Source organism: Rhinichthys klamathensis, unplaced genomic scaffold, assembly GCF_029890125.1.
Source record: "Rhinichthys klamathensis goyatoka isolate OS25496 unplaced genomic scaffold, OSU_Roscu_1.1 h1tg000640l_1, whole genome shotgun sequence".
NCBI classification, from domain to species: Eukaryota; Metazoa; Chordata; class Actinopteri; order Cypriniformes; family Leuciscidae; genus Rhinichthys; species Rhinichthys klamathensis.
Window position 1 is genome coordinate 154,200 of NW_026607086.1, and position 27,033 is coordinate 181,232.

The following is a 27,033-nucleotide window of genomic DNA, read 5'->3' on the forward strand; positions in this document are numbered from 1 at the left end:
TATTTTTGTTAATAAAAAATCAAATAAAAAATCTGTACTTCCAGGGTTCTTCCCACCGGAGCCTCGTTTTCGATTTCAAAATGGCGGCTGCGTGAAATCAGCGTATACTCTATAAGCTTTAATGAACAATATCAATGAGAACAAACATTTGTTTACGTTGCTAAGAGCGGTTGCTAGGGGTGTTGTGTAGTGAACCGTTGGGTGAAGCGGTCATAGCCGTGTTTTATCGTGAATAAAACAGCTATTGACCAATCCGAATTAAGGACTGGAAATAACCGTGTTTTAAGAACGTTTTCCTAGTGTTCCCATGAAGGTGTGCCGTGCGTTATTCTCCACATAAAGCACCATATCTATGATATAGCACGTTCTGAACCCAACACGTTTTGTCACAAAAGCCGGTGTGGTGAAGTGCTGAGTCCCAGCTTAGGACCCCAGTAACATGCCTGATCTAAAGCTGTTCTTGCGATTCATAATGTAATCAGTCAAACTTTAATTAATGTATAATCTTTTATTTTTATCCTGATTATTTATATAGTTAAAGTGAAAGAAATGGCATTTTTAGGGATGTTTTGCAACATTGTTATTTGGCAATAAGGCATAATATATTTTTTTTAATTACAAGCATGTCATGTCATAATTAATTCTTAAACAGAATTATGCTTGTATCATATTTGTTATCAAATTTTTATATCGAAAATATCGTAGATGGTGAAAAAAACGTTATCTATCTACTATCTAAGCTAACTAAAAAAAACTAAGAACGAGAAATGTTTAATTTCACAATCTATAGCTACTAGTATATTTAACATATAAGTTAAAAGACTTTAATGGTCGTTATAACATAGTTCAAATGACTTGTGATATCTGATTTGTAACCACTAAAGGGATTTCTCATAAAACGTTTTAGCGAATCATCACGCAGTATTCAGGTCAGGTGACACGGCTGCTAGTCACTTTGATGTCAGCTGAGGAGATTAACGTTACAAAGATTAACCAAAGATAAAACAAAGATAAACATAGATAAAAAGACAAAGATAAAAAGAGTGTTTTATTATACATCATAGCAATTACTTGGTTTTGTTTAACTCTGAAACATGAAATGTGGAGTTATCGGCTTTTGTTACAAAAATATCTTTTAATAGGCCTATATAAAAATATACGGAAGCGTATTGCATTCACTTGAAGAAAAAAAATCTACTCTGTTTTTCTGAATTAACGAGTTAATTATCTCAGAATTACGAGATAATTTTTCATGGAAATTTTTTTTTGCTCTGCTTTTCTGAATTAATGACTTGATTATCTCAAAAACTCAGAAATTCAGACAAACAGAGCAAAAACTTTTTTCCATGAAAAATTATCTCGTAATTCTGAGATAATTAACTCGTTAATTCAGAAAAACAGAGCCAAAAAATTTTTCCATGAAAAATTATCTTGTAATTCTGAGATAATTAACTCGTTAATTCAGTAAAACAGGGCAAAAACTTTTTTCCATGAAAAATGATCTCGTAATTCTGAGATAATTAACTCGTTAATTCAGAAAAACAGAGCAAAAAAATTTTTCCATGAAAAATTATCTTGTAATTCTGAGATAATTAACTCATTAATTCAGAAAAACAGAGCAAAAACTTTTTTCCATGAAAAATTATCTCGTAATTCTGAGATAATTAACTCGTTAATTCAGAAAAACAGAGCAAAAAAATTTTTCCATGAAAAATTATCTTGTAATTCTGAGATATTTAACTCATTAATTCAGAAAAACAGAGTAGATTTTTTTCTTCAAGTGAATGCAATACGCTTCCGTAAAAATAACATAGTTTTAATTAACTTTAATTTTGTTAGTTACCTGTATTTTTTTTGTTATTATTACCCACTTAAAGTTTGATTGATATTACTTAGAATGCACAAGCATGATTTAAGAAAATTAACAAAAATGGAGTTATCTATTATAAAGACCAGATAACTTTGAAAGAACGTTCTATTAATGTTGCTGGAGGAACTTTTGTTCATAACTTTGAGAGAACCTTAAGAGAACGTTCCCTGTTAACTGGGTTCTCCCACAGAAGAAAGAAAGTCATAGGTTTGGAATGGCACAGAAAATTATGACTTTTTGGGTTGAAAACATTTCAACATGAAAACCAATAAATCGATCAACTGCAGTTTGCATAAATACAGGCATACTTCATAAGAGTATTGATGCACATTTCAATATTCCGATTTTGCAAAATGTAGAAGTTTTGTGAAAACACGCTGAACTCACGGTGTTGGTCGGGGAGGTGGATGGCGAGGAGTCTGGCGTTATCAGGTTGAGAATGACGTCCATTGGAGAAATCATTGAGCCGGTTTAACAAGACTTCACTCGGGTCAAAGCTTCGGTTCGAGCGTCAGGACTCAGGAGGATCTCTGCTATTCCATTACGACATGCAGAGAAGCTTAAAGAAGAGCAAATGATATCTTGTCCATGAGAGAGAGACGTTCTTAAAACTGAGATGGAACAGAATAATTCAGGCCTGGACTCTTACAGTACTGTGAAATGTCAATGGAAACACTGCATTTGAAAAAGCAAGTGTTCTGAATTCATGCCGGCAATCTTGCGGAAAGAAAAACCCCAAAAGCTCAGCGTGAAGGTTTAGTGTGCGAGAGGGAGCCAGAGCCCATGAGAAGGGTTTTGTCTCGGCTGGAATCTTTTGGCCAACAAAACAGTGTTGGACAACTAATGAGCGAATTCATTCACGGGTTTCAAGAGCTTAGCCAATGAGTTATGTTGACCTACCAACCTCAACCAATCACAGACATCGATCATAACCGTCCACTGTGTCCAGGCTAATGACTGGATTTGCTTTCAGTTACAAAACAATACATACAAAACACTGTATTTCCACACGACTGCTGCACACAAAGGTATTGAGCCACTGTGTGTGTGTGTGTGTGTGTGTGTGTGTCTGTGTGTCTGTGTGTGTGTGTCTCTGTGTGTGTGTGTGTGTGTGTGTGTGTGTGTGTGTGTGTGTGTGTGTGTGTGTGTGTCTGTGTGTGTAATGGGGTGCGTAAGAGGGCTGGACGAGAAACTGCCAAAACTCTTCTGAATAGAGAGAGAGAGAGAGAGAGAGAGAGAGAGAGAGAGAGAGAGAGAGAATGTACTGAATCTGTGGTTTAGGTGAGAAAAGGCTTATGTAACTCTAGGCCTCATTCAGACTCTTCAGTCAGTGTGTTTGGGAGAGAAACAGGCTGTGTCCAGGGAATGAAGCACAGGTTTAAACTAGATTTTCAAGGGTTTTTTGATGCTGAAGTGTTTTGCTGGATTGTGTCTAAATGCTCGATTACTCCATATTTGAGTTCCACCTTCAGTGTAAGCCTGTAAGATTGTTTTGTAAGTCATAGCACATCTTTCTTTAACAAGTTGCACGATTTAAGGTGTCATTAATGTCTGTAGAACAAATTAAGTTTATACTTCCGAGATAATTAACCTTAAAGTTATTATGAAAGGGAAATTTAGTCTTTTCTTCTCTATTGTGCCGTATATTCGAGTGAAACGCTTCTGGAACAAGAATAAATGTGGGCGGGGCTTGATTGTGTCTGTGGGAAATTGATTGGATGGTTGTGGTTTTCTATTGGCTGATCTCATGTGATTGACAGGTTATAGCCCCGCCCTCATCATCAGAGAAGAGAAGAGATGCTGCAAGAGGAAGATATTCTGATTCAAGGCCAGTACATTTGCATATGCCCGTCTCCAGAGCAAGACATCGACGAATCATTTTACATCATTACGCGTTAGGCCCCGCCCACTGACGTTCAGTCACTTAACAGCTGACATTTGCCTACACTGGATGTGAACGTTACGTTAAAAGCAAACAGAAGCCATTATAATGAATGACGCTGATACACTGATACAGTATACAGATGTGTGTTCAGATTATAATGACTGACTCTGTCTACACTGATACAGTATACAGATGTGTGTTCAGATTATAATGACTGACGCTGTCTACACTGATACAGTATACAGATGTGTGTTCAGATTATAATGACTGACGCTGTCTACACTGATACAGTATACAGATGTGTGTTCAGATTATAATGACTGACGCTGTCTACACTGATACAGTATACAGATGTGCTCAGATTATAATGACTGACGCTGTCTACACTGATACAGTATACAGATGTGTGTTCAGATTATAATGACTGACGCTGTCTACACTGATACAGTATACAGATGTGTGTTCAGATTATAATGACTGACGCTGTCTACACTGATACAGTATACAGATGTGTGTTCAGATTATAATGACTGACGCTGTCTACACTGATACAGTATACAGATGTGTGTTCAGATTATAATGACTGACGCTGTCTACACTGATACAGTATACAGATGTGTGTTCAGATTATAATGACTGATGCTGATACACTGATACAGTATACAGATGTGTGTTCAGATTATAATGACTGACTCTGTCTACACTGATACAGTATACAGATGTGTGTTCAGATTATAATGACTGATGCTGATACACTGATACAGTATACAGATGTGTGTTCAGATTATAATGACTGATGCTGTCTACACTGATACAGTATACAGATGTGTGTTCAGATTATAATGACTGACGCTGTCTACACTGATACAGTATACAGATGTGTGTTCAGATTATAATGACTGATGCTGATACACTGATACAGTATACAGATGTGTGTTCAGATTATAATGACTGACGCTGTCTACACTGATACAGTATACAGATGTGTGTTCAGATTATAATGACTGACGCTGTCTACACTGATACAGTATACAGATGTGTGTTCAGATTATAATGACTGATGCTGTCTACACTGATACAGTATACAGATGTGTGTTCAGATTATAATGACTGACGCTGTCTACACTGATACAGTATACAGATGTGTGTTCAGATTATAATGACTGATGCTGTCTACACTGATACAGTATACAGATGTGTGTTCAGATTATAATGACTGACTCTGTCTACACTGATACAGTATACAGATGTGTGTTCAGATTATAATGACTGACGCTGTCTACACTGATACAGTATACAGATGTGTGTTCAGATTATAATGACTGATGCTGTCTACACTGATACAGTATACAGATGTGTGTTCAGATTATAATGACTGACTCTGTCTACACTGATACAGTATACAGATGTGCTCAGATTATAATGACTGACGCTGTCTACACTGATACAGTATACAGATGTGTGTTCAGATTATAATGACTGACGCTGTCTACACTGATACAGTATACAGATGTGCTCAGATTATAATGACTGATGCTGTCTACACTGATACAGTATACAGATGTGTGTTCAGATTATAATGACTGACGCTGTCTACACTGATACAGTATACAGATGTGCTCAGATTATAATGACTGACGCTGTCTACACTGATACAGTATACAGATGTGTGTTCAGATTATAATGACTGACGCTGTCTACACTGATACAGTATACAGATGTGCTCAGATTATAATGACTGATGCTGTCTACACTGATACAGTATACAGATGTGTGTTCAGATTATAATGACTGACGCTGTCTACACTGATACAGTATACAGATGTGCTCAGATTATAATGACTGACGCTGTCTACACTGATACAGTATACAGATGTGTGTTCAGATTATAATGACTGATGCTGTCTACACTGATACAGTATACAGATGTGTGTTCAGATTATAATGACTGATGCTGTCTACACTGATACAGTATACAGATGTGTGTTCAGATTATAATGACTGACTCTGTCTACACTGATACAGTATACAGATGTGTGTTCAGATTATAATGACTGACTCTGTCTACACTGATACAGTATACAGATGTGCTCAGATTATAATGACTGACGCTGTCTACACTGATACAGTATACAGATGTGTGTTCAGATTATAATGACTGACGCTGTCTACACTGATACAGTATACAGATGTGCTCAGATTATAATGACTGATGCTGTCTACACTGATACAGTATACAGATGTGTGTTCAGATTATAATGACTGACGCTGTCTACACTGATACAGTATACAGATGTGCTCAGATTATAATGACTGACGCTGTCTACACTGATACAGTATACAGATGTGTGTTCAGATTATAATGACTGATGCTGTCTACACTGATACAGTATACAGATGTGTGTTCAGATTATAATGACTGATGCTGTCTACACTGATACAGTATACAGATGTGTGTTCAGATTATAATGACTGACTCTGTCTACACTGATACAGTATACAGATGTGTGTTCAGATTATAATGACTGACGCTGTCTACACTGATACAGTATACAGATGTGCTCAGATTATAATGACTGACGCTGTCTACACTGATACAGTATACAGATGTGTGTTCAGATTATAATGACTGATGCTGTCTACACTGATACAGTATACAGATGTGTGTTCAGATTATAATGACTGATGCTGTCTACACTGATACAGTATACAGATGTGTGTTATAATGACTGATGCTGTCTACACTGATACAGTATACAGATGTGTGTTCAGATTATAATGACTGACTGCTGTCTACACTGATACAGTATACAGATGTGTGTTCAGATTATAATGACTGACGCTGTCTACACTGATACAGTATACAGATGTGTGTTCAGATTATAATGACTGATGCTGTCTACACTGATACAGTATACAGATGTGTGTTCAGATTATAATGACTGACGCTGTCTACACTGATACAGTATACAGATGTGTGTTCAGATTATAATGACTGATGCTGTCTACACTGATACAGTATACAGATGTGTGTTCAGATTATAATGACTGACTCTGTCTACACTGATACAGTATACAGATGTGTGTTCAGATTATAATGACTGACGCTGTCTACACTGATACAGTATACAGATGTGTGTTCAGATTATAATGACTGACGCTGTCTACACTGATACAGTATACAGATGTGTGTTCAGATTATAATGACTGACTCTGTCTACACTGATACAGTATACAGATGTGTTCAGATTATAATGACTGACGCTGTCTACACTGATACAGTATACAGATGTGTGTTCAGATTATAATGACTGACGCTGTCTACACTGATACAGTATACAGATGTGTGTTCAGATTATAATGACTGACGCTGTCTACACTGATACAGTATACAGATGTGTGTTCAGATTATAATGACTGACGCTGTCTACACTGATACAGTATACAGATGTGTGTTCAGATTATAATGACTGACGCTGTCTACACTGATACAGTATACAGATGTGTGTTCAGATTATAATGACTGATGCTGTCTACACTGATACAGTATACAGATGTGTGTTCAGATTATAATGACTGATGCTGTCTACACTGATACAGTATACAGATGTGTGTTCAGATTATAATGACTGATGCTGTCTACACTGATACAGTATACAGATGTGTGTTCAGATTATAATGACTGACGCTGTCTACACTGATACAGTATACAGATGTGTTCAGATTATAATGACTGATGCTGTCTACACTGATACAGTATACAGATGTGTGTTCAGATTATAATGACTGACTGCTGTCTACACTGATACAGTATACAGATGTGTGTTCAGATTATAATGACTGATGCTGTCTACACTGATACAGTATACAGATGTGTGTTCAGATTATAATGACTGATGCTGTCTACACTGATACAGTATACAGATGTGTGTTCAGATTATAATGACTGATGCTGTCTACACTGATACAGTATACAGATGTGTGTTCAGATTATAATGACTGATGCTGTCTACACTGATACAGTATACAGATGTGTGTTCAGATTATAATGACTGATGCTGTCTACACTGATACAGTATACAGATGTGTGTTCAGATTATAATGACTGATGCTGTCTACACTGATACAGTATACAGATGTGTGTTCAGATTATAATGACTGATGCTGTCTACACTGATACAGTATACAGATGTGTGTTCAGATTATAATGACTGATGCTGTCTACACTGATACAGTATACAGATGTGTGATCAGATTATAATGACTGATGCTGTCTACACTGATACAGTATACAGATGTGTGTTCAGATTATAATGACTGACTGCTGTCTACACTGATACAGTATACAGATGTGTGTTCAGATTATAATGACTGATGCTGTCTACACTGATACAGTATACAGATGTGTGTTCAGATTATAATGACTGATGCTGTCTACACTGATACAGTATACAGATGTGTGATCAGATTATAATAACTGATGCTGATACACTGATACAGTATACAGATGTGTGTTCAGATTATAATGACTGACTCTGTCTACACTGATACAGTATACAGATGTGTGTTCAGATTATAATGACTGACGCTGATACACTGATACAGTATACAGATGTGTGTTCAGATTATAATGACTGACGCTGTCTACACTGATACAGTATACAGATGTGTGTTCAGATTATAATGACTGACGCTGTCTACACTGATACAGTATACAGATGTGTGTTCAGATTATAATGACTGACGCTGTCTACACTGATACAGTATACAGATGTGTGTTCAGATTATAATGACTGACGCGGTCTACACTGATACAGTATACAGATGTGTGTTCAGATTATAATGACTGACGCGGTCTACACTGATACAGTATACAGATGTGTGTTCAGATTATAATGACTGACGCTGTCTACACTGATACAGTATACAGATGTGTGTTCAGATTATAATGACTGACGCGGTCTACACTGATACAGTATACAGATGTGTGTTCAGATTATAATGACTGACGCGGTCTACACTGATACAGTATACAGATGTGTGTTCAGATTATAATGACTGACGCTGTCTACACTGATACAGTATACAGATGTGTGTTCAGATTATAATGACTGACGCTGATACACTGATACAGTATACAGATGTGTGTTCAGATTATAATGACTGACTCTGATACACTGATACAGTATACAGATGTGTGTTCAGATTATAATGACTGACGCTGTCTACACTGATACAGTATACAGATGTGTGTTCAGATTATAATGACTGATGCTGATACACTGATACAGTATACAGATGTGTGTTCAGATTATAATGACTGACGCTGTCTACACTGATACAGTATAGAGATGTGTGTTCAGATTATAATGACTGACGCTGTCTACACTGATACAGTATACAGATGTGTGTTCAGATTATAATGACTGACGCTGTCTACACTGATACAGTATACAGATGTGTGTTCAGATTATAATGACTGACGCTGTCTACACTGATACAGTATAGAGATGTGTGTTCAGAATATAATGACTGACGCTGTCTACACTGATACAGTATACAGATGTGTGTTCAGATTATAATGACTGATGCTGATACACTGATACAGTATACAGATGTGTGTTCAGATTATAATGACTGATGCTGTCTACAGTGATACAGTATACAGATGTGTGTTCAGATTATAATGACTGATGCTGTCTACAGTGATACAGTATACAGATGTGTGTTCAGATTATAATGACTGATGCTGATACACTGATACAGTATACAGATGTGTGTTCAGATTATAATGACTGACTCTGATACACTGATACAGTATACAGATGTGTGTTCAGATTATAATGACTGACTCTGATACACTGATACAGTATACAGATGTGTGTTCAGATTATAATGACTGACTCTGATACACTGATACAGTATACAGATGTGTGTTCAGATTATAATGACTGACTCTGATACACTGATACAGTATACAGATGTGTGTTCAGATTATAATGACTGACTCTGATACACTGATACAGTATACAGATGTGTGTTCAGATTATAATGACTGACTCTGATACACTGATACAGTATACAGATGTGTGTTCAGATTATAATGACTGACTCTGATACACTGATACAGTATACAGATGTGTGTTCAGATTATAATGACTGACTCTGATACACTGATACAGTATACAGATGTGTGTTCAGATTATAATGACTGACGCTGATACACTGATACAGTATACAGATGTGTGTTCAGATTATAATGACTGACGCTGTCTACACTGATACAGTATACAGATGTGTGTTCAGATTATAATGACTGATGCTGTCTACACTGATACAGTATACAGATGTGTGTTCAGATTATAATGACTGACGCTGTCTACACTGATACAGTATACAGATGTGTGTTCAGATTATAATGACTGATGCTGTCTACACTGATACAGTATACAGATGTGTGTTCAGATTATAATGACTGACGCTGTCTACACTGATACAGTATACAGATGTGTGTTCAGATTATAATGACTGACGCTGTCTACACTGATACAGTATACAGATTAGGGCTGTCAAAATTGCTCAAAAATGACGTTCGAATATTCCCTCTAAAAAAAACACATATATTTGAACTATTCGAATATCTGGTTGCGCATTTTGTCAATAACAGGACAAATTAATACAAAGAGACACAACTACTTGTATAGGTAGTTTATTTAAGTTTAAACATATTTGACAACGTATTAACTTACACAAAACCAAGTAAATCAACTAATGGCCAAGACCGCAGACCTTACTCTCGCTCGCACTCACAGGCACTCTTTCTCTCTCTCTCTCTCGCCCTCACGCTCTCTGCGCATAACGGTTTAAATGAACAACAATAAACAAATGTTGATTGCTGATCAAGAGTTTTGTGCAAGCAATTAAAGGTCGCGACTCTTGTCCTAAATATAGCAGGCTTCATTCGGTGATTGAAACAAATATTATTAACATTAATTGAAGTTTTACAGTATATAGAACCGACATTGAACGCTCCGAGCGAGCTGTGCTGTGGTAAACTCATGGGTAAACTGCTGCTAGCTAGCCTGCTACTATGGCTGTTTCGAGGGCCCTGGCCACGCCCGCTTGGCGGGCTCTGACGTGTCTGATGTAATGCTAGCTCATTGGCGCACACGTTGGAGGCGCCCGTGCCATTGGATGTGCAGTTGCCGCAGCACAGCCAATGAGTGAGCCAGACACTCACTGTGCTACCTGTGCAGCTGGAAAATGCGTTTTACATTTTAAGCTTCAGAATTTTGCCACTCGCAAAGCAGACAGCCGCGCCTCTGCTACCGAGCGCGTGTTTTTCCACATGATTCGAATATTATTTTTCACCTTCGAATTTCTGTTTTTTAAAACTATTCGAATATATATTCGAATTTAGAATATTCGTTGACAGCCCTAATACAGATGTGTGTTCAGATTATAATGACTGACTCTGTCTACACTGATACAGTATACAGATGTGTGTTCAGATTATAATGACTGATGCTGTCTACACTGATACAGTATACAGATGTATGTTCAGATTATAATGACTGACGCTGTCTACACTGATACAGTATACAGATGTGTGTTCAGATTATAATGACTGATGCTGTCTACACTGATACAGTATACAGATGTGTGTTCAGATTATAATGACTGATGCTGATACACTGATACAGCATACAGATGTGTGTTCAGATTATAATGACTGACGCTGTCTACACTGATACAGTATACAGATGTGTGTTCAGATTATAATGACTGACGCTGTCTACACTGATACAGTATACAGATGTGTGTTCAGATTATAATGACTGATGCTGTCTACACTAATACAGTATACAGATGTGTGTTCAGATTATAATGACTGACGCTGTCTACACTGATACAGTATACAGATGTGTGTTCAGATTATAATGACTGATGCTGTCTACACTGATACAGTATACAGATGTGTGTTCAGATTATAATGACTGATGCTGATACACTGATACAGTATACAGATGTGTGTTCAGATTATAATGACTGACTGATACACTGATACAGTATACAGATGTGTGTTCAGATTATAATGACTGACGCTGATACACTGATACAGTATACAGATGTGTGTTCAGATTATAATGACTGACTGATACACTGATACAGTATACAGATGTGTGTTCAGATTATAATGACTGACGCTGATACACTGATACAGTATACAGATGTGTGTTCAGATTATAATGACTGACGCTGTCTACACTGATACAGTATACAGATGTGTGTTCAGATTATAATGACTGATGCTGATACACTGATACAGTATACAGATGTGTGTTCAGATTATAATGACTGACTGATACACTGATACAGTATACAGATGTGTGTTCAGATTATAATGACTGACGCTGATACACTGATACAGTATACAGATTTGTGTTCAGATTATAATGACTGACGCTGTCTACACTGATACAGTATACAGATGTTTGTTCAGATTATAATGACTGACGCTGTCTACACTGATACAGTATACAGATGTGTGTTCAGATTATAATGACTGATGCTGATACACTGATACAGTATACAGATGTGTGTTCAGATTATAATGACTGACGCTGTCTACACTGATACAGTATACAGATGTGTGTTCAGATTATAATGACTGATGCTGATACACTGATACAGTATACAGATGTGTGTTCAGATTATAATGACTGACTCTGTCTACACTGATACAGTATACAGATGTGTGTACAGATTATAATGACTGACGCTGTCTACACTGATACAGTATACAGATGTGTGTTCAGATTATAATGACTGACGCTGTCTACACTGATACAGTATACAGATGTGTATTCAGATTATAATGACTGACGCTGTCTACACTGATACAGTATACAGATGTGTGTTCAGATTATAATGACTGATGCTGATACACTGATACAGTATACAGATGTGTGTTCAGATTATAATGACTGACGCTGATACACTGATACAGTATACAGATGTGTGTTCAGATTATAATGACTGACGCTGTCTACACTGATACAGTATACAGATGTGTGTTCAGATTATAATGACTGACGCTGTCTACACTGATACAGTATACAGATGTGTGTTCAGATTATAATGACTGACGCTGTCTACACTGATACAGTATACAGATGTGTATTCAGATTATAATGACTGACGCTGTCTACACTGATACAGTATACAGATGTGTGTTCAGATTATAATGACTGACGCTGTCTACACTGATACAGTATACAGATGTGTGTTCAGATTATAATGACTGATGCTGTCTACACTGATACAGTATACAGATGTGTGTTCAGATTATAATGACTGATGCTGTCTACACTGATACAGTATACAGATGTGTGTTCAGATTATAATGACTGATGCTGATACACTGATACAGTATACAGATGTGTGTTCAGATTATAATGACTGACTCTGATACACTGATACAGTATACAGATGTGTGTTCAGATTATAATGACTGACGCTGATACACTGATACAGTATACAGATGTGTGTACAGATTATAATGACTGACTCTGATACACTGATACAGTATACAGATGTGTGTTCAGAATCAGATTATAATGATTTATGCTGATACACTGATACAGTATACAGATGTGTGTTCAGATTATAATGACTGACGCTGTCTACACTGATACAGTATACAGATGTGTGTTCAGATTATAATGACTGACGCTGTCTACACTGATACAGTATACAGATGTGTGTTCAGATTATAATGACTGATGCTGATACACTGATACAGTATACAGATGTGTGTTCAGATTATAATGACTGACTCTGTCAACACTGATACAGTATACAGATGTGTGTTCAGATTATAATGACTGACTCTGTCTACACTGATACAGTATACAGATGTGTGTTCAGATTATAATGACTGACGCTGTCTACACTGATACAGTATACAGATGTGTGTTCAGATTATAATGACTGATGCTGATACACTGATACAGTATACAGATGTGTGTTCAGATTATAATGACTGATGCTGATACACTGATACAGTATACAGATGTGTGTTCAGATTATAATGACTGATGCTGTCTACACTGATACAGTATACAGATGTGTGTTCAGATTATAATGACTGACTTTGTCTACACTGATACAGTATACAGATGTGTGTTCAGATTATAATGACTGACGCTGTCTACACTGATACAGTATACAGATGTGTGTTCAGATTATAATGACTGATGCTGATACACTGATACAGTCTACAGATGTGTGTTCAGATTATAATGACTGATGCTGATACACTGATACAGTATACAGATGTGTGTTCAGATTATAATGACTGACGCTGTCTACACTGATACAGTATACAGATGTGTGTTCAGATTATAATGACTGACGCTGTCTACACTGATACAGTATACAGATGTGTGTTCAGATTATAATGACTGATGCTGATACACTGATACAGTATACAGATGTGTGTTCAGATTATAATGACTGACGCTGTCTACACTGATACAGTATACAGATGTGTGTTCAGATTATAATGACTGACTCTGTCTACACTGATACAGTATACAGATGTGTGTTCAGATTATAATGACTGACTCTGTCTACACTGTTACAGTATACAGATGTGTGTTCAGATTATAATGACTAACTCTGTCTACACTGATACAGTATACAGATCTGTGTTCAGATTATAATGACTGACGCTGTCTACACTGATACAGTATACAGATGTGTGTTCAGATTATAATGACTGATGCTGATACACTGATAGAGTATACAGATGTGTGTTCAGATTATAATGACTGACTCTGATACAGTATACAGATGTGTGTTCAGATTATAATGACTGACGCTGATACACTGATACAGTATACAGATGTGTGTTCAGATTATAATGACTGACTCTGATACACTGATACAGTATACAGATGTGTGTTCAGATTATAATGACTGATGCTGATACACTGATACAGTATACAGATTTGTGTTCAGATTATAATGACTGACGCTTTCTACACTGATACAGTATACAGATGTGTGTTCAGATTATAATGACTGACGCTGTCTACACTGATACAGTATACAGATGTGTGTTCAGATTATAATGACTGATGCTGATACACTGATACAGTATACAGATGTGTGTTCAGATTATAATGACTGACGCTGTCTACACTGATACAGTATACAGATGTGTGTTCAGATTATAATGACTGACGCTGTCTACACTGATACAGTATACAGATGTGTGTTCAGATTATAATGACTGATGCTGTCTACACTGATACAGTATACAGATGTGTGTTCAGATTATAATGACTGACGCTGTCTACACAGATACAGTATACAGATGTGTGTTCAGATTATAATGACTGATGCTGTCTACACTGATACAGTATACAGATGTGTGTTCAGATTATAATGACTGACTCTGTCTACACTGATACAGTATACAGATGTGTGTTCAGATTATAATGACTGACTCTGTCTACACTGTTACAGTATACAGATGTGTGTTCAGATTATAATGACTGACTCTGTCTACACTGATACAGTATACAGATCTGTGTTCAGATTATAATGACTGACGCTGTCTACACTGATACAGTATACAGATGTGTGTTCAGATTATAATGACTGACTCTGTCTACACTGATACAGTATACAGATGTGTGTTCAGATTATAATGACTGACTCTGTCTACACTGTTACAGTATACAGATGTGTGTTCGGATTATAATGACTGACGCTGTCTACACAGATACAGTATACAGATGTGTGTTCAGATTATAATGACTGACTCTGTCTACACTGTTACAGTATACAGATGTGTGTTCAGATTATAATGACTGACTCTGTCTACACTGATACAGTATACAGATGTGTGTTCAGATTATAATGACTGACTCTGTCTACACTGTTACAGTATACAGATGTGTGTTCAGATTATAATGACTGACTCTGTCTACACTGATACAGTATACAGATGTGTGTTCAGATTATAATGACTGACGCTGTCTACACAGATACAGTATACAGATGTGTGTTCAGATTATAATGACTGATGCTGTCTACACTGATACAGTATACAGATGTGTGTTCAGATTATAATGACTGACTCTGTCTACACTGATACAGTATACAGATGTGTGTTCAGATTATAATGACTGACTCTGTCTACACTGTTACAGTATACAGATGTGTGTTCAGATTATAATGACTGACTATGTCTACACTGATACAGTATACAGATCTGTGTTCAGATTATAATGACTGACGCTGTCTACACTGATACAGTATACAGATGTGTGTTCAGATTATAATGACTGACTCTGTCTACACTGATACAGTATACAGATGTGTGTTCAGATTATAATGACTGACTCTGTCTACACTGATACAGTATACAGATCTGTGTTCAGATTATAATGACTGACGCTTTCTACACTGATACAGTATACAGATGTGTGTTCAGATTATAATGACTGATGCTGATACACTGATACAGTATACAGATGTGTGTTCAGATTATAATGACTGACTCTGTCTACACTGATACAGTATACAGATGTGTGTTCAGATTATAATGACTGACGCTGTCTACACTGATACAGTATACAGATGTGTGTTCAGATTATAATGACTGATGCTGTCTACACTGATACAGTATACAGATGTGTGTTCAGATTATAATGACTGACGCTGTCTACACTAATACAGTATACAGATGTGTGTTCAGATTATAATGACTGACGCTGTCTACACTAATACAGTATACAGATGTGTGTTCAGATTATAATGACTGACGCTGTCTACACTGATACAGTATACAGATGTGTGTTCAGATTATAATGACTGATGCTGTCTACACTGATACAGTATACAGATGTGTGTTCAGATCATAATGACTTATGCTGATACACTGATAGAGTATACAGATGTGTGTTCAGATCATAATGACTTATGCTGATACAGTATACAGATGTGTGTTCAGATTATAATGACTGACGCTGATACACTGATACAGTATACAGATGTGTGTTCAGATTATAATGACTGACTCTGATACACTGATACAGTATACGGATGTGTGTTCAGATTATAATGACTGACGCTGATACACTGATACAGTATACAGATGTGTGTTCAGATTATAATGACTGACGCTGTCTACACTGATACAGTATACAGATTTGTGTTCAGATTATAATGACTGACTCTGTCTACACTGATACAGTATACAGATGTGTGTTCAGATTATAATGACTGACGCGGTCTACACTGATACAGTATACAGATGTGTGTTCAGATTATAATGACTGACGCTGTCTACACTGATACAGTATACAGATGTGTGTTCAGATTATAATGACTGATGCTGTCTACACTGATACAGTATACAGATGTGTGTTCAGATTATAATGACTGACGCGGTCTACACTGATACAGTATACAGATGTGTGATCAGATTATAATGACTGACGCTGTCTACACTGATACAGTATACAGATTTGTGTTCAGATTATAATGACTGACTCTGTCTACACTGATACAGTATACAGATGTGTGTTCAGATTATAATGACTGACGCGGTCTACACTGATACAGTATACAGATGTGTGTTCAGATTATAATGACTGACGCTGTCTACACTGATACAGTATACAGATGTGTTTTCAGATTATAATGACTGATGCTGTCTACACTGATACAGTATACAGATGTGTGTTCAGATTATAATGACTGACGCTGTCTACACTGATACAGTATACAGATGTGTGTTCAGATTATAATGACTGACGCTGTCTACACTGATACAGTATACAGATGTGTGTTCAGATTATAATGACTGACGCTGTCTACACTGATACAGTATACAGATGTGTGTTCAGATTATAATGACTGACGCGGTCTACACTGATACAGTATACAGATGTGTGTTCAGATTATAATGACTGACGCGGTCTACACTGATACAGTATACAGATGTGTGATCAGATTATAATGACTGACGCGGTCTACACTGATACAGTATACAGATGTGTGTTCAGATTATAATGACTGACGCTGATACACTGATACAGTATACAGATGTGTGTTCAGATTATAATGACTGACTCTGATACACTGATACAGTATACAGATGTGTGTTCAGATTATAATGACTGACGCTGATACACTGATACAGTATACAGATGTGTGTTCAGATTATAATGACTGACGCTGTCTACACTGATACAGTATACAGATGTATGTTCAGATTATAATGACTGACTCTGATACACTGATACAGTATACAGATGTGTGTTCAGATTATAATGACTGACGCTGTCTACACTGATACAGTATACAGATGTGTGTTCAGATTATAATGACTGATGCTGATACACTGATAAAGTATACAGATGTGTGTTCAGATTATAATGACTGACGCTGTCTACACTGATACAGTATACAGATGTGTGTTCAGATTATAATGACTGATGCTGTCTACACTGATACAGTATACAGATGTGTGTTCTGATTATAATGACTGATGCTGTCTACACTGATACAGTATACAGATGTGTGTTCAGATTATAATGACTGACGCTGTCTACACTGATACAGTATACAGATGTGTGTTCAGATTATAATGACTGACGCGGTCTACACTGATACAGTATACAGATGTGTGTTCAGATTATAATGACTGACGCTGATACACTGATACAGTATACAGATGTGTGTTCAGATTATAATGACTGACGCTGTCTACACTGATACAGTATACAGATGTGTGTTCAGATTATAATGACTGATGCTGATACACTGATAAAGAATACAGATGTGTGTTCAGATTATAATGACTGACGCTGTCTACACTGATACAGTATACAGATGTGTGTTCAGATTATAATGACTGATGCTGTCTACACTGATACAGTATGCAGATGTGTGTTCAGATTATAATGACTGATGCTGTCTACACTGATACAGTATACAGATGTGTGTTCAGATTATAATGACTGACGCGGTCTACACTGATACAGTATACAGATGTATGTTCAGATTATAATGACTGACTCTGATACACTGATACAGTATACAGATGTGTGTTCAGATTATAATGACTGACGCTGTCTACACTGATACAGTATACAGATGTGTGTTCAGATTATAATGACTGATGCTGATACACTGATAAAGTATACAGATGTGTGTTCAGATTATAATGACTGACGCTGTCTACACTGATACAGTATACAGATGTGTGTTCAGATTATAATGACTGATGCTGTCTACACTGATACAGTATACAGATGTGTGTTCAGATTATAATGACTGATGCTGTCTACACTGATACAGTATACAGATGTGTGTTCAGATTATAATGACTGACGCTGTCTACACTGATACAGTATACAGATGTGTGTTCAGATTATAATGACTGACGCGGTCTACACTGATACAGTATACAGATGTGTGTTCAGATTATAATGACTGATGCTGTCTACACTGATACAGTATACAGATGTGTGTTCAGATTATAATGACTGACGCGGTCTACACTGATACAGTATACAGATGTGTGATCAGATTATAATGACTGACGCTGTCTACACTGATACAGTATACAGATGTGTGTTCAGATTATAATGACTGATGCTGTCTACACTGATACAGTATACAGATGTGTGTTCAGATTATAATGACTGATGCTGTCTACACTGATACAGTATACAGATGTGTGTTCAGATTATAATGACTGACGCTGTCTACACTGATACAGTATACAGATGTGTGTTCAGATTATAATGACTGACGCGGTCTACACTGATACAGTATACAGATGTGTGTTCAGATTATAATGACTGACGCTGTCTACACAGATACAGTATACAGATGTGTGTTCAGATTATAATGACTGATGCTGTCTACACTGATACAGTATACAGATGTGTGTTCAGATTATAATGACTGATGCTGTCTACACTGATACAGTATACAGATGTGTGTTCAGATTATAATGACTGACGCTGTCTACACTGATACAGTATACAGATGTGTGTTCAGATTATAATGACTGACGCAGTCTACACTGATACAGTATAGATATGTGTGTTCAGATTATAATGACTGACGCGGTCTACACTGATACAGTATACAGATGTGTGTTCAGATTATAATGACTGATGCTGTCTACACTGATACAGTATACAGATGTGTGTTTAGATTATAATGACTGATGCTGTCTACACTGATACAGTATACAGATGTGTGTTCAGATTATAATGACTGACGCTGTCTACACTGATACAGTATACAGATGTGTGTTCAGATTATAATGACTGATGCTGTCTACACTGATACAGTATAGAGATGTGTGTTCAGATTATAATGACTGACGCGGTCTACACTGATACAGTATACAGATGTGTGTTCAGATTATAATGACTGATGCTGTCTACACTGATACAGTATACAGATGTGTGTTCAGATTATAATGACTGACTCTGATACAGTATACAGATGTGTGTTCAGATTATAATGACTGACGCTGATACACTGATACAGTATACAGATGTGTGTTCAGATTATAATGACTGACTCTGTCTACACTGTTACAGTATACAGATGTGTGTTCAGATTATAATGACTGACTCTGTCTACACTGATACAGTATACAGATCTGTGTTCAGATTATAATGACTGACGCTGTCTACACTGATACAGTATACAGATGTGTGTTCAGATTATAATGACTGACTCTGTCTACACTGATACAGTATACAGATGTGTGTTCAGATTATAATCACTGACTCTGTCTACACTGATACAGTATACAGATCTGTGTTCAGATTATAATGACTGACGCTGTCTACACTGATACAGTATACAGATGTGTGTTCAGATTATAATGACTGATGCTGATACAGTATACAGATGTGTGTTCAGATTATAATGACTGACTCTGTCTACACTGATACAGTATACAGATGTGTGTTCAGATTATAATGACTGACGCTGTCTACACTGATACAGTATACAGATGTGTGTTCAGATTATAATGACTGATGCTGTCTACACTGATACAGTATACAGATGTGTGTTCAGATTATAATGACTGACGCTGTCTACACTGATACAGTATACAGATGTGTGTTCAGATTATAATGACTGATGCTGTCTACACTGATACAGTATACAGATGTGTGTTCAGATTATAATGACTGACGCGGTCTACACTGATACAGTATACAGATGTGTGATCAGATTATAATGACTGACGCTGTCTACACTGATACAGTATACAGATGTGTGTTCAGATTATAATGACTGATGCTGTCTACACTGATACAGTATACAGATGTGTGTTCAGATTATAATGACTGATGCTGTCTACACTGATACAGTATACAGATGTGTGTTCAGATTATAATGACTGATGCTGTCTACACTGATACAGTATACAGATGTGTGTTCAGATTATAATGACTGACGCGGTCTACACTGATACAGTATACAGATGTGTGTTCAGATTATAATGACTGACGCTGTCTACACAGATACAGTATACAGATGTGTGTTCAGATTATAATGACTGATGCTGTCTACACTGATACAGTATACAGATGTGTGTTCAGATTATAATGACTGATGCTGTCTACACTGATACAGTATACAGATGTGTGTTCAGATTATAATGACTGACGCTGTCTACACTGATACAGTATACAGATGTGTGTTCAGATTATAATGACTGACGCGGTCTACACTGATACAGTATACAGATGTGTGTTCAGATTATAATGACTGACGCTGTCTACACTGATACAGTATACAGATGTGTGTTCAGATTATAATGACTGATGCTGTCTACACTGATACAGTATACAGATGTGTGTTCAGATTATAATGACTGATGCTGTCTACACTGATACAGTATACAGATGTGTGTTCAGATTATAATGACTGACGCTGTCTACACTGATACAGTATACAGATGTGTGTTCAGATTATAATGACTGACGCAGTCTACACTGATACAGTATAGATATGTGTGTTCAGATTATAATGACTGACGCGGTCTACACTGATACAGTATACAGATGTGTGTTCAGATTATAATGACTGATGCTGTCTACACTGATACAGTATACAGATGTGTGTTTAGATTATAATGACTGATGCTGTCTACACTGATACAGTATACAGATGTGTGTTCAGATTATAATGACTGACGCTGTCTACACTGATACAGTATACAGATGTGTGTTCAGATTATAATGACTGATGCTGTCTACACTGATACAGTATAGAGATGTGTGTTCAGATTATAATGACTGACGCGGTCTACACTGATACAGTATACAGATGTGTGTTCAGATTATAATGACTGATGCTGTCTACACTGATACAGTATACAGATGTGTGTTCAGATTATAATGACTGACTCTGATACAGTATACAGATGTGTGTTCAGATTATAATGACTGACGCTGATACACTGATACAGTATACAGATGTGTGTTCAGATTATAATGACTGACTCTGTCTACACTGTTACAGTATACAGATGTGTGTTCAGATTATAATGACTGACTCTGTCTACACTGATACAGTATACAGATCTGTGTTCAGATTATAATGACTGACGCTGTCTACACTGATACAGTATACAGATGTGTGTTCAGATTATAATGACTGACTCTGTCTACACTGATACAGTATACAGATGTGTGTTCAGATTATAATCACTGACTCTGTCTACACTGATACAGTATACAGATCTGTGTTCAGATTATAATGACTGACGCTGTCTACACTGATACAGTATACAGATGTGTGTTCAGATTATAATGACTGATGCTGATACAGTATACAGATGTGTGTTCAGATTATAATGACTGACTCTGTCTACACTGATACAGTATACAGATGTGTGTTCAGATTATAATGACTGACGCTGTCTACACTGATACAGTATACAGATGTGTGTTCAGATTATAATGACTGATGCTGTCTACACTGATACAGTATACAGATGTGTGTTCAGATTATAATGACTGACGCTGTCTACACTAATACAGTATACAGATGTGTGTTCAGATTATAATGACTGACGCTGTCTACACTGATACAGTATACAGATGTGTGTTCAGATTATAATGACTGATGCTGTCTACACTGATACAGTATACAGATGTGTGTTCAGATCATAATGACTTATGCTGATACACTGATAGAGTATACAGATGTGTGTTCAGATTATAATGACTGACTCTGATACAGTATACAGATGTGTGTTCAGATTATAATGACTGACGCTGATACACTGATACAGTATACAGATGTGTGTTCAGATTATAATGACTGACTCTGATACACTGATACAGTATACGGATGTGTGTTCAGATTATAATGACTGACGCTGATACACTGATACAGTATACAGATGTGTGTTCAGATTATAATGACTGACGCTGTCTACACTGATACAGTATACAGACTTGTGTTCAGATTATAATGACTGACTCTGTCTACACTGATACAGTATACAGATGTGTGTTCAGATTATAATGACTGACGCGGTCTACACTGATACAGTATACAGATGTGTGTTCAGATTATAATGACTGACTCTGTCTACACTGATACAGTATACAGATGTGTGTTCAGATTATAATGACTGATGCTGTCTACACTGATACAGTATACAGATGTGTGTTCAGATTATAATGACTGACGCGGTCTACACTGATACAGTATACAGATGTGTGATCAGATTATAATGACTGACGCTGTCTACACTGATACAGTATACAGATTTGTGTTCAGATTATAATGACTGACTCTGTCTACACTGATACAGTATACAGATGTGTGTTCAGATTATAATGACTGACGCGGTCTACACTGATACAGTATACAGATGTGTGTTCAGATTATAATGACTGACGCTGTCTACACTGATACAGTATACAGATGTGTGTTCAGATTATAATGACTGATGCTGTCTACACTGATACAGTATACAGATGTGTGTTCAGATTATAATGACTGACGCGGTCTACACTGATACAGTATACAGATGTGTGATCAGATTATAATGACTGACGCGGTCTACACTGATACAGTATACAGATGTGTGTTCAGATTATAATGACTGATGCTGTCTACACTGATACAGTATACAGATGTGTGTTCAGATTATAATGACTGACTCTGATACACTGATACAGTATACAGATGTGTGTTCAGATTATAATGACTGACTCTGATACACTGATACAGTATACAGATGTGTGTTCAGATTATAATGACTGACGCTGATACACTGATACAGTATACAGATGTGTGTTCAGATTATAATGACTGACGCTGTCTACACTGATACAGTATACAGATGTATGTTCAGATTATAATGACTGACTCTGATACACTGATACAGTATACAGATGTGTGTTCAGATTATAATGACTGACGCTGTCTACACTGATACAGTATACAGATGTGTGTTCAGATTATAATGACTGATGCTGATACACTGATAAAGTATACAGATGTGTGTTCAGATTATAATGACTGACGCTATCTACACTGATACAGTATACAGATGTGTGTTCAGATTATAATGACTGATGCTGTCTACACTGATACAGTATACAGATGTGTGTTCTGATTATAATGACTGATGCTGTCTACACTGATACAGTATACAGATGTGTGTTCAGATTATAATGACTGACGCTGTCTACACTGATACAGTATACAGATGTGTGTTCAGATTATAATGACTGACGCGGTCTACACTGATACAGTATACAGATGTGTGTTCAGATTATAATGACTGACGCTGATACACTGATACAGTATACAGATGTGTGTTCAGATTATAATGACTGATGCTGATACACTGATAAAGTATACAGATGTGTGTTCAGATTATAATGACTGACGCGGTCTACACTGATACAGTATACAGATGTGTGTTCAGATTATAATGACTGACGCTGTCTACACTGATACAGTATACAGATGTGTGTTCAGATTATAATGACTGATGCTGATACACTGATACAGTATACAGATGTGTGTTCAGATTATAATGACTGATGCTGATACACTGATAAAGTATACAGATGTGTGTTCAGATTATAATGACTGACGCTGTCTACACTGATACAGTATACAGATGTGTGTTCAGATTATAATGACTGACGCTGTCTACACTGATACAGTATACAGATGTGTGTTCAGATTATAATGACTGATGCTGTCTACACTGATACAGTATACAGATGTGTGTTCAGATTATAATGACTGATGCTGTCTACACTGATACAGTATACAGATGTGTGTTCAGATTATAATGACTGACGCTGTCTACACTGATACAATATACAGATGTGTGTTCAGATTATAATGACTGACTCTGTCTACACTGATACAGTATACAGATGTGTGTTCAGATTATAATGACTGACGCGGTCTACACTGATACAGTATACAGATGTGTGTTCAGATTATAATGACTGACGCTGTCTACACTGATACAGTATACAGATGTGTGTTCAGATTATAATGACTGACGCGGTCTACACTGATACAGTATACAGATGTGTGTTCAGATTATAATGACTGATGCTGTCTACACTGATACAGTATACAGATGTGTGTTTAGATTATAATGACTGATGCTGTCTACACTGATACAGTATACAGATGTGTGTTCAGATTATAATGACTGACGCTGTCTACACTGATACAGTATACAGATGTGTGTTCAGATTATAATGACTGATGCTGTCTACACTGATACAGTATAGAGATGTGTGTTCAGATTATAATGACTGACGCGGTCTACACTGATACAGTATACAGATGTGTGTTCAGATTATAATGACTGATGCTGTCTACACTGATACAGTATACAGATGTGTGTTCAGATTATAATGACTGACTCTGATACAGTATACAGATGTGTGTTCAGATTATAATGACTGACGCTGATACACTGATACAGTATACAGATGTGTGTTCAGATTATAATGACTGACTCTGTCTACACTGTTACAGTATACAGATGTGTGTTCAGATTATAATGACTGACTCTGTCTACACTGATACAGTATACAGATCTGTGTTCAGATTATAATGACTGACGCTGTCTACACTGATACAGTATACAGATGTGTGTTCAGATTATAATGACTGACTCTGTCTACACTGATACAGTATACAGATGTGTGTTCAGATTATAATCACTGACTCTGTCTACACTGATACAGTATACAGATCTGTGTTCAGATTATAATGACTGACGCTGTCTACACTGATACAGTATACAGATGTGTGTTCAGATTATAATGACTGATGCTGATACAGTATACAGATGTGTGTTCAGATTATAATGACTGACTCTGTCTACACTGATACAGTATACAGATGTGTGTTCAGATTATAATGACTGACGCTGTCTACACTGATACAGTATACAGATGTGTGTTCAGATTATAATGACTGATGCTGTCTACACTGATACAGTATACAGATGTGTGTTCAGATTATAATGACTGACGCTGTCTACACTAATACAGTATACAGATGTGTGTTCAGATTATAATGACTGACGCTGTCTACACTGATACAGTATACAGATGTGTGTTCAGATTATAATGACTGATGCTGTCTACACTGATACAGTATACAGATGTGTGTTCAGATCATAATGACTTATGCTGATACACTGATAGAGTATACAGATGTGTGTTCAGATTATAATGACTGACTCTGATACAGTATACAGATGTGTGTTCAGATTATAATGACTGACGCTGATACACTGATACAGTATACAGATGTGTGTTCAGATTATAATGACTGACTCTGATACACTGATACAGTATACGGATGTGTGTTCAGATTATAATGACTGACGCTGATACACTGATACAGTATACAGATGTGTGTTCAGATTATAATGACTGACGCTGTCTACACTGATACAGTATACAGACTTGTGTTCAGATTATAATGACTGACTCTGTCTACACTGATACAGTATACAGATGTGTGTTCAGATTATAATGACTGACGCGGTCTACACTGATACAGTATACAGATGTGTGTTCAGATTATAATGACTGACTCTGTCTACACTGATACAGTATACAGATGTGTGTTCAGATTATAATGACTGATGCTGTCTACACTGATACAGTATACAGATGTGTGTTCAGATTATAATGACTGACGCGGT

The 27,033-nt window shown here is 36.7% G+C and overlaps 1 protein-coding gene across 3 annotated transcripts in view; it reads right to left on the reverse strand.

Annotated features, from left to right (window-relative positions):
- tmcc1a (transmembrane and coiled-coil domain family 1a) overlaps positions 1-27,033 on the reverse strand; it is a 117,950-nt gene that overhangs the window by 46,371 nt on the left and 44,546 nt on the right. Inside the window, exon 1 of one of the 3 annotated variants that reach the window (XM_056241414.1) lies at positions 2,258-2,373. The exons of the other annotated variants lie outside the window; for them this stretch is intronic. Within the exon in view, the coding sequence (XP_056097389.1) occupies positions 2,258-2,332 (75 nt within the window). The 5' untranslated portion in view covers positions 2,333-2,373. Of the gene's footprint in view, positions 1-2,257; positions 2,374-27,033 lie in introns of those variants that run through there. 3 annotated transcript variants of the gene reach the window in all.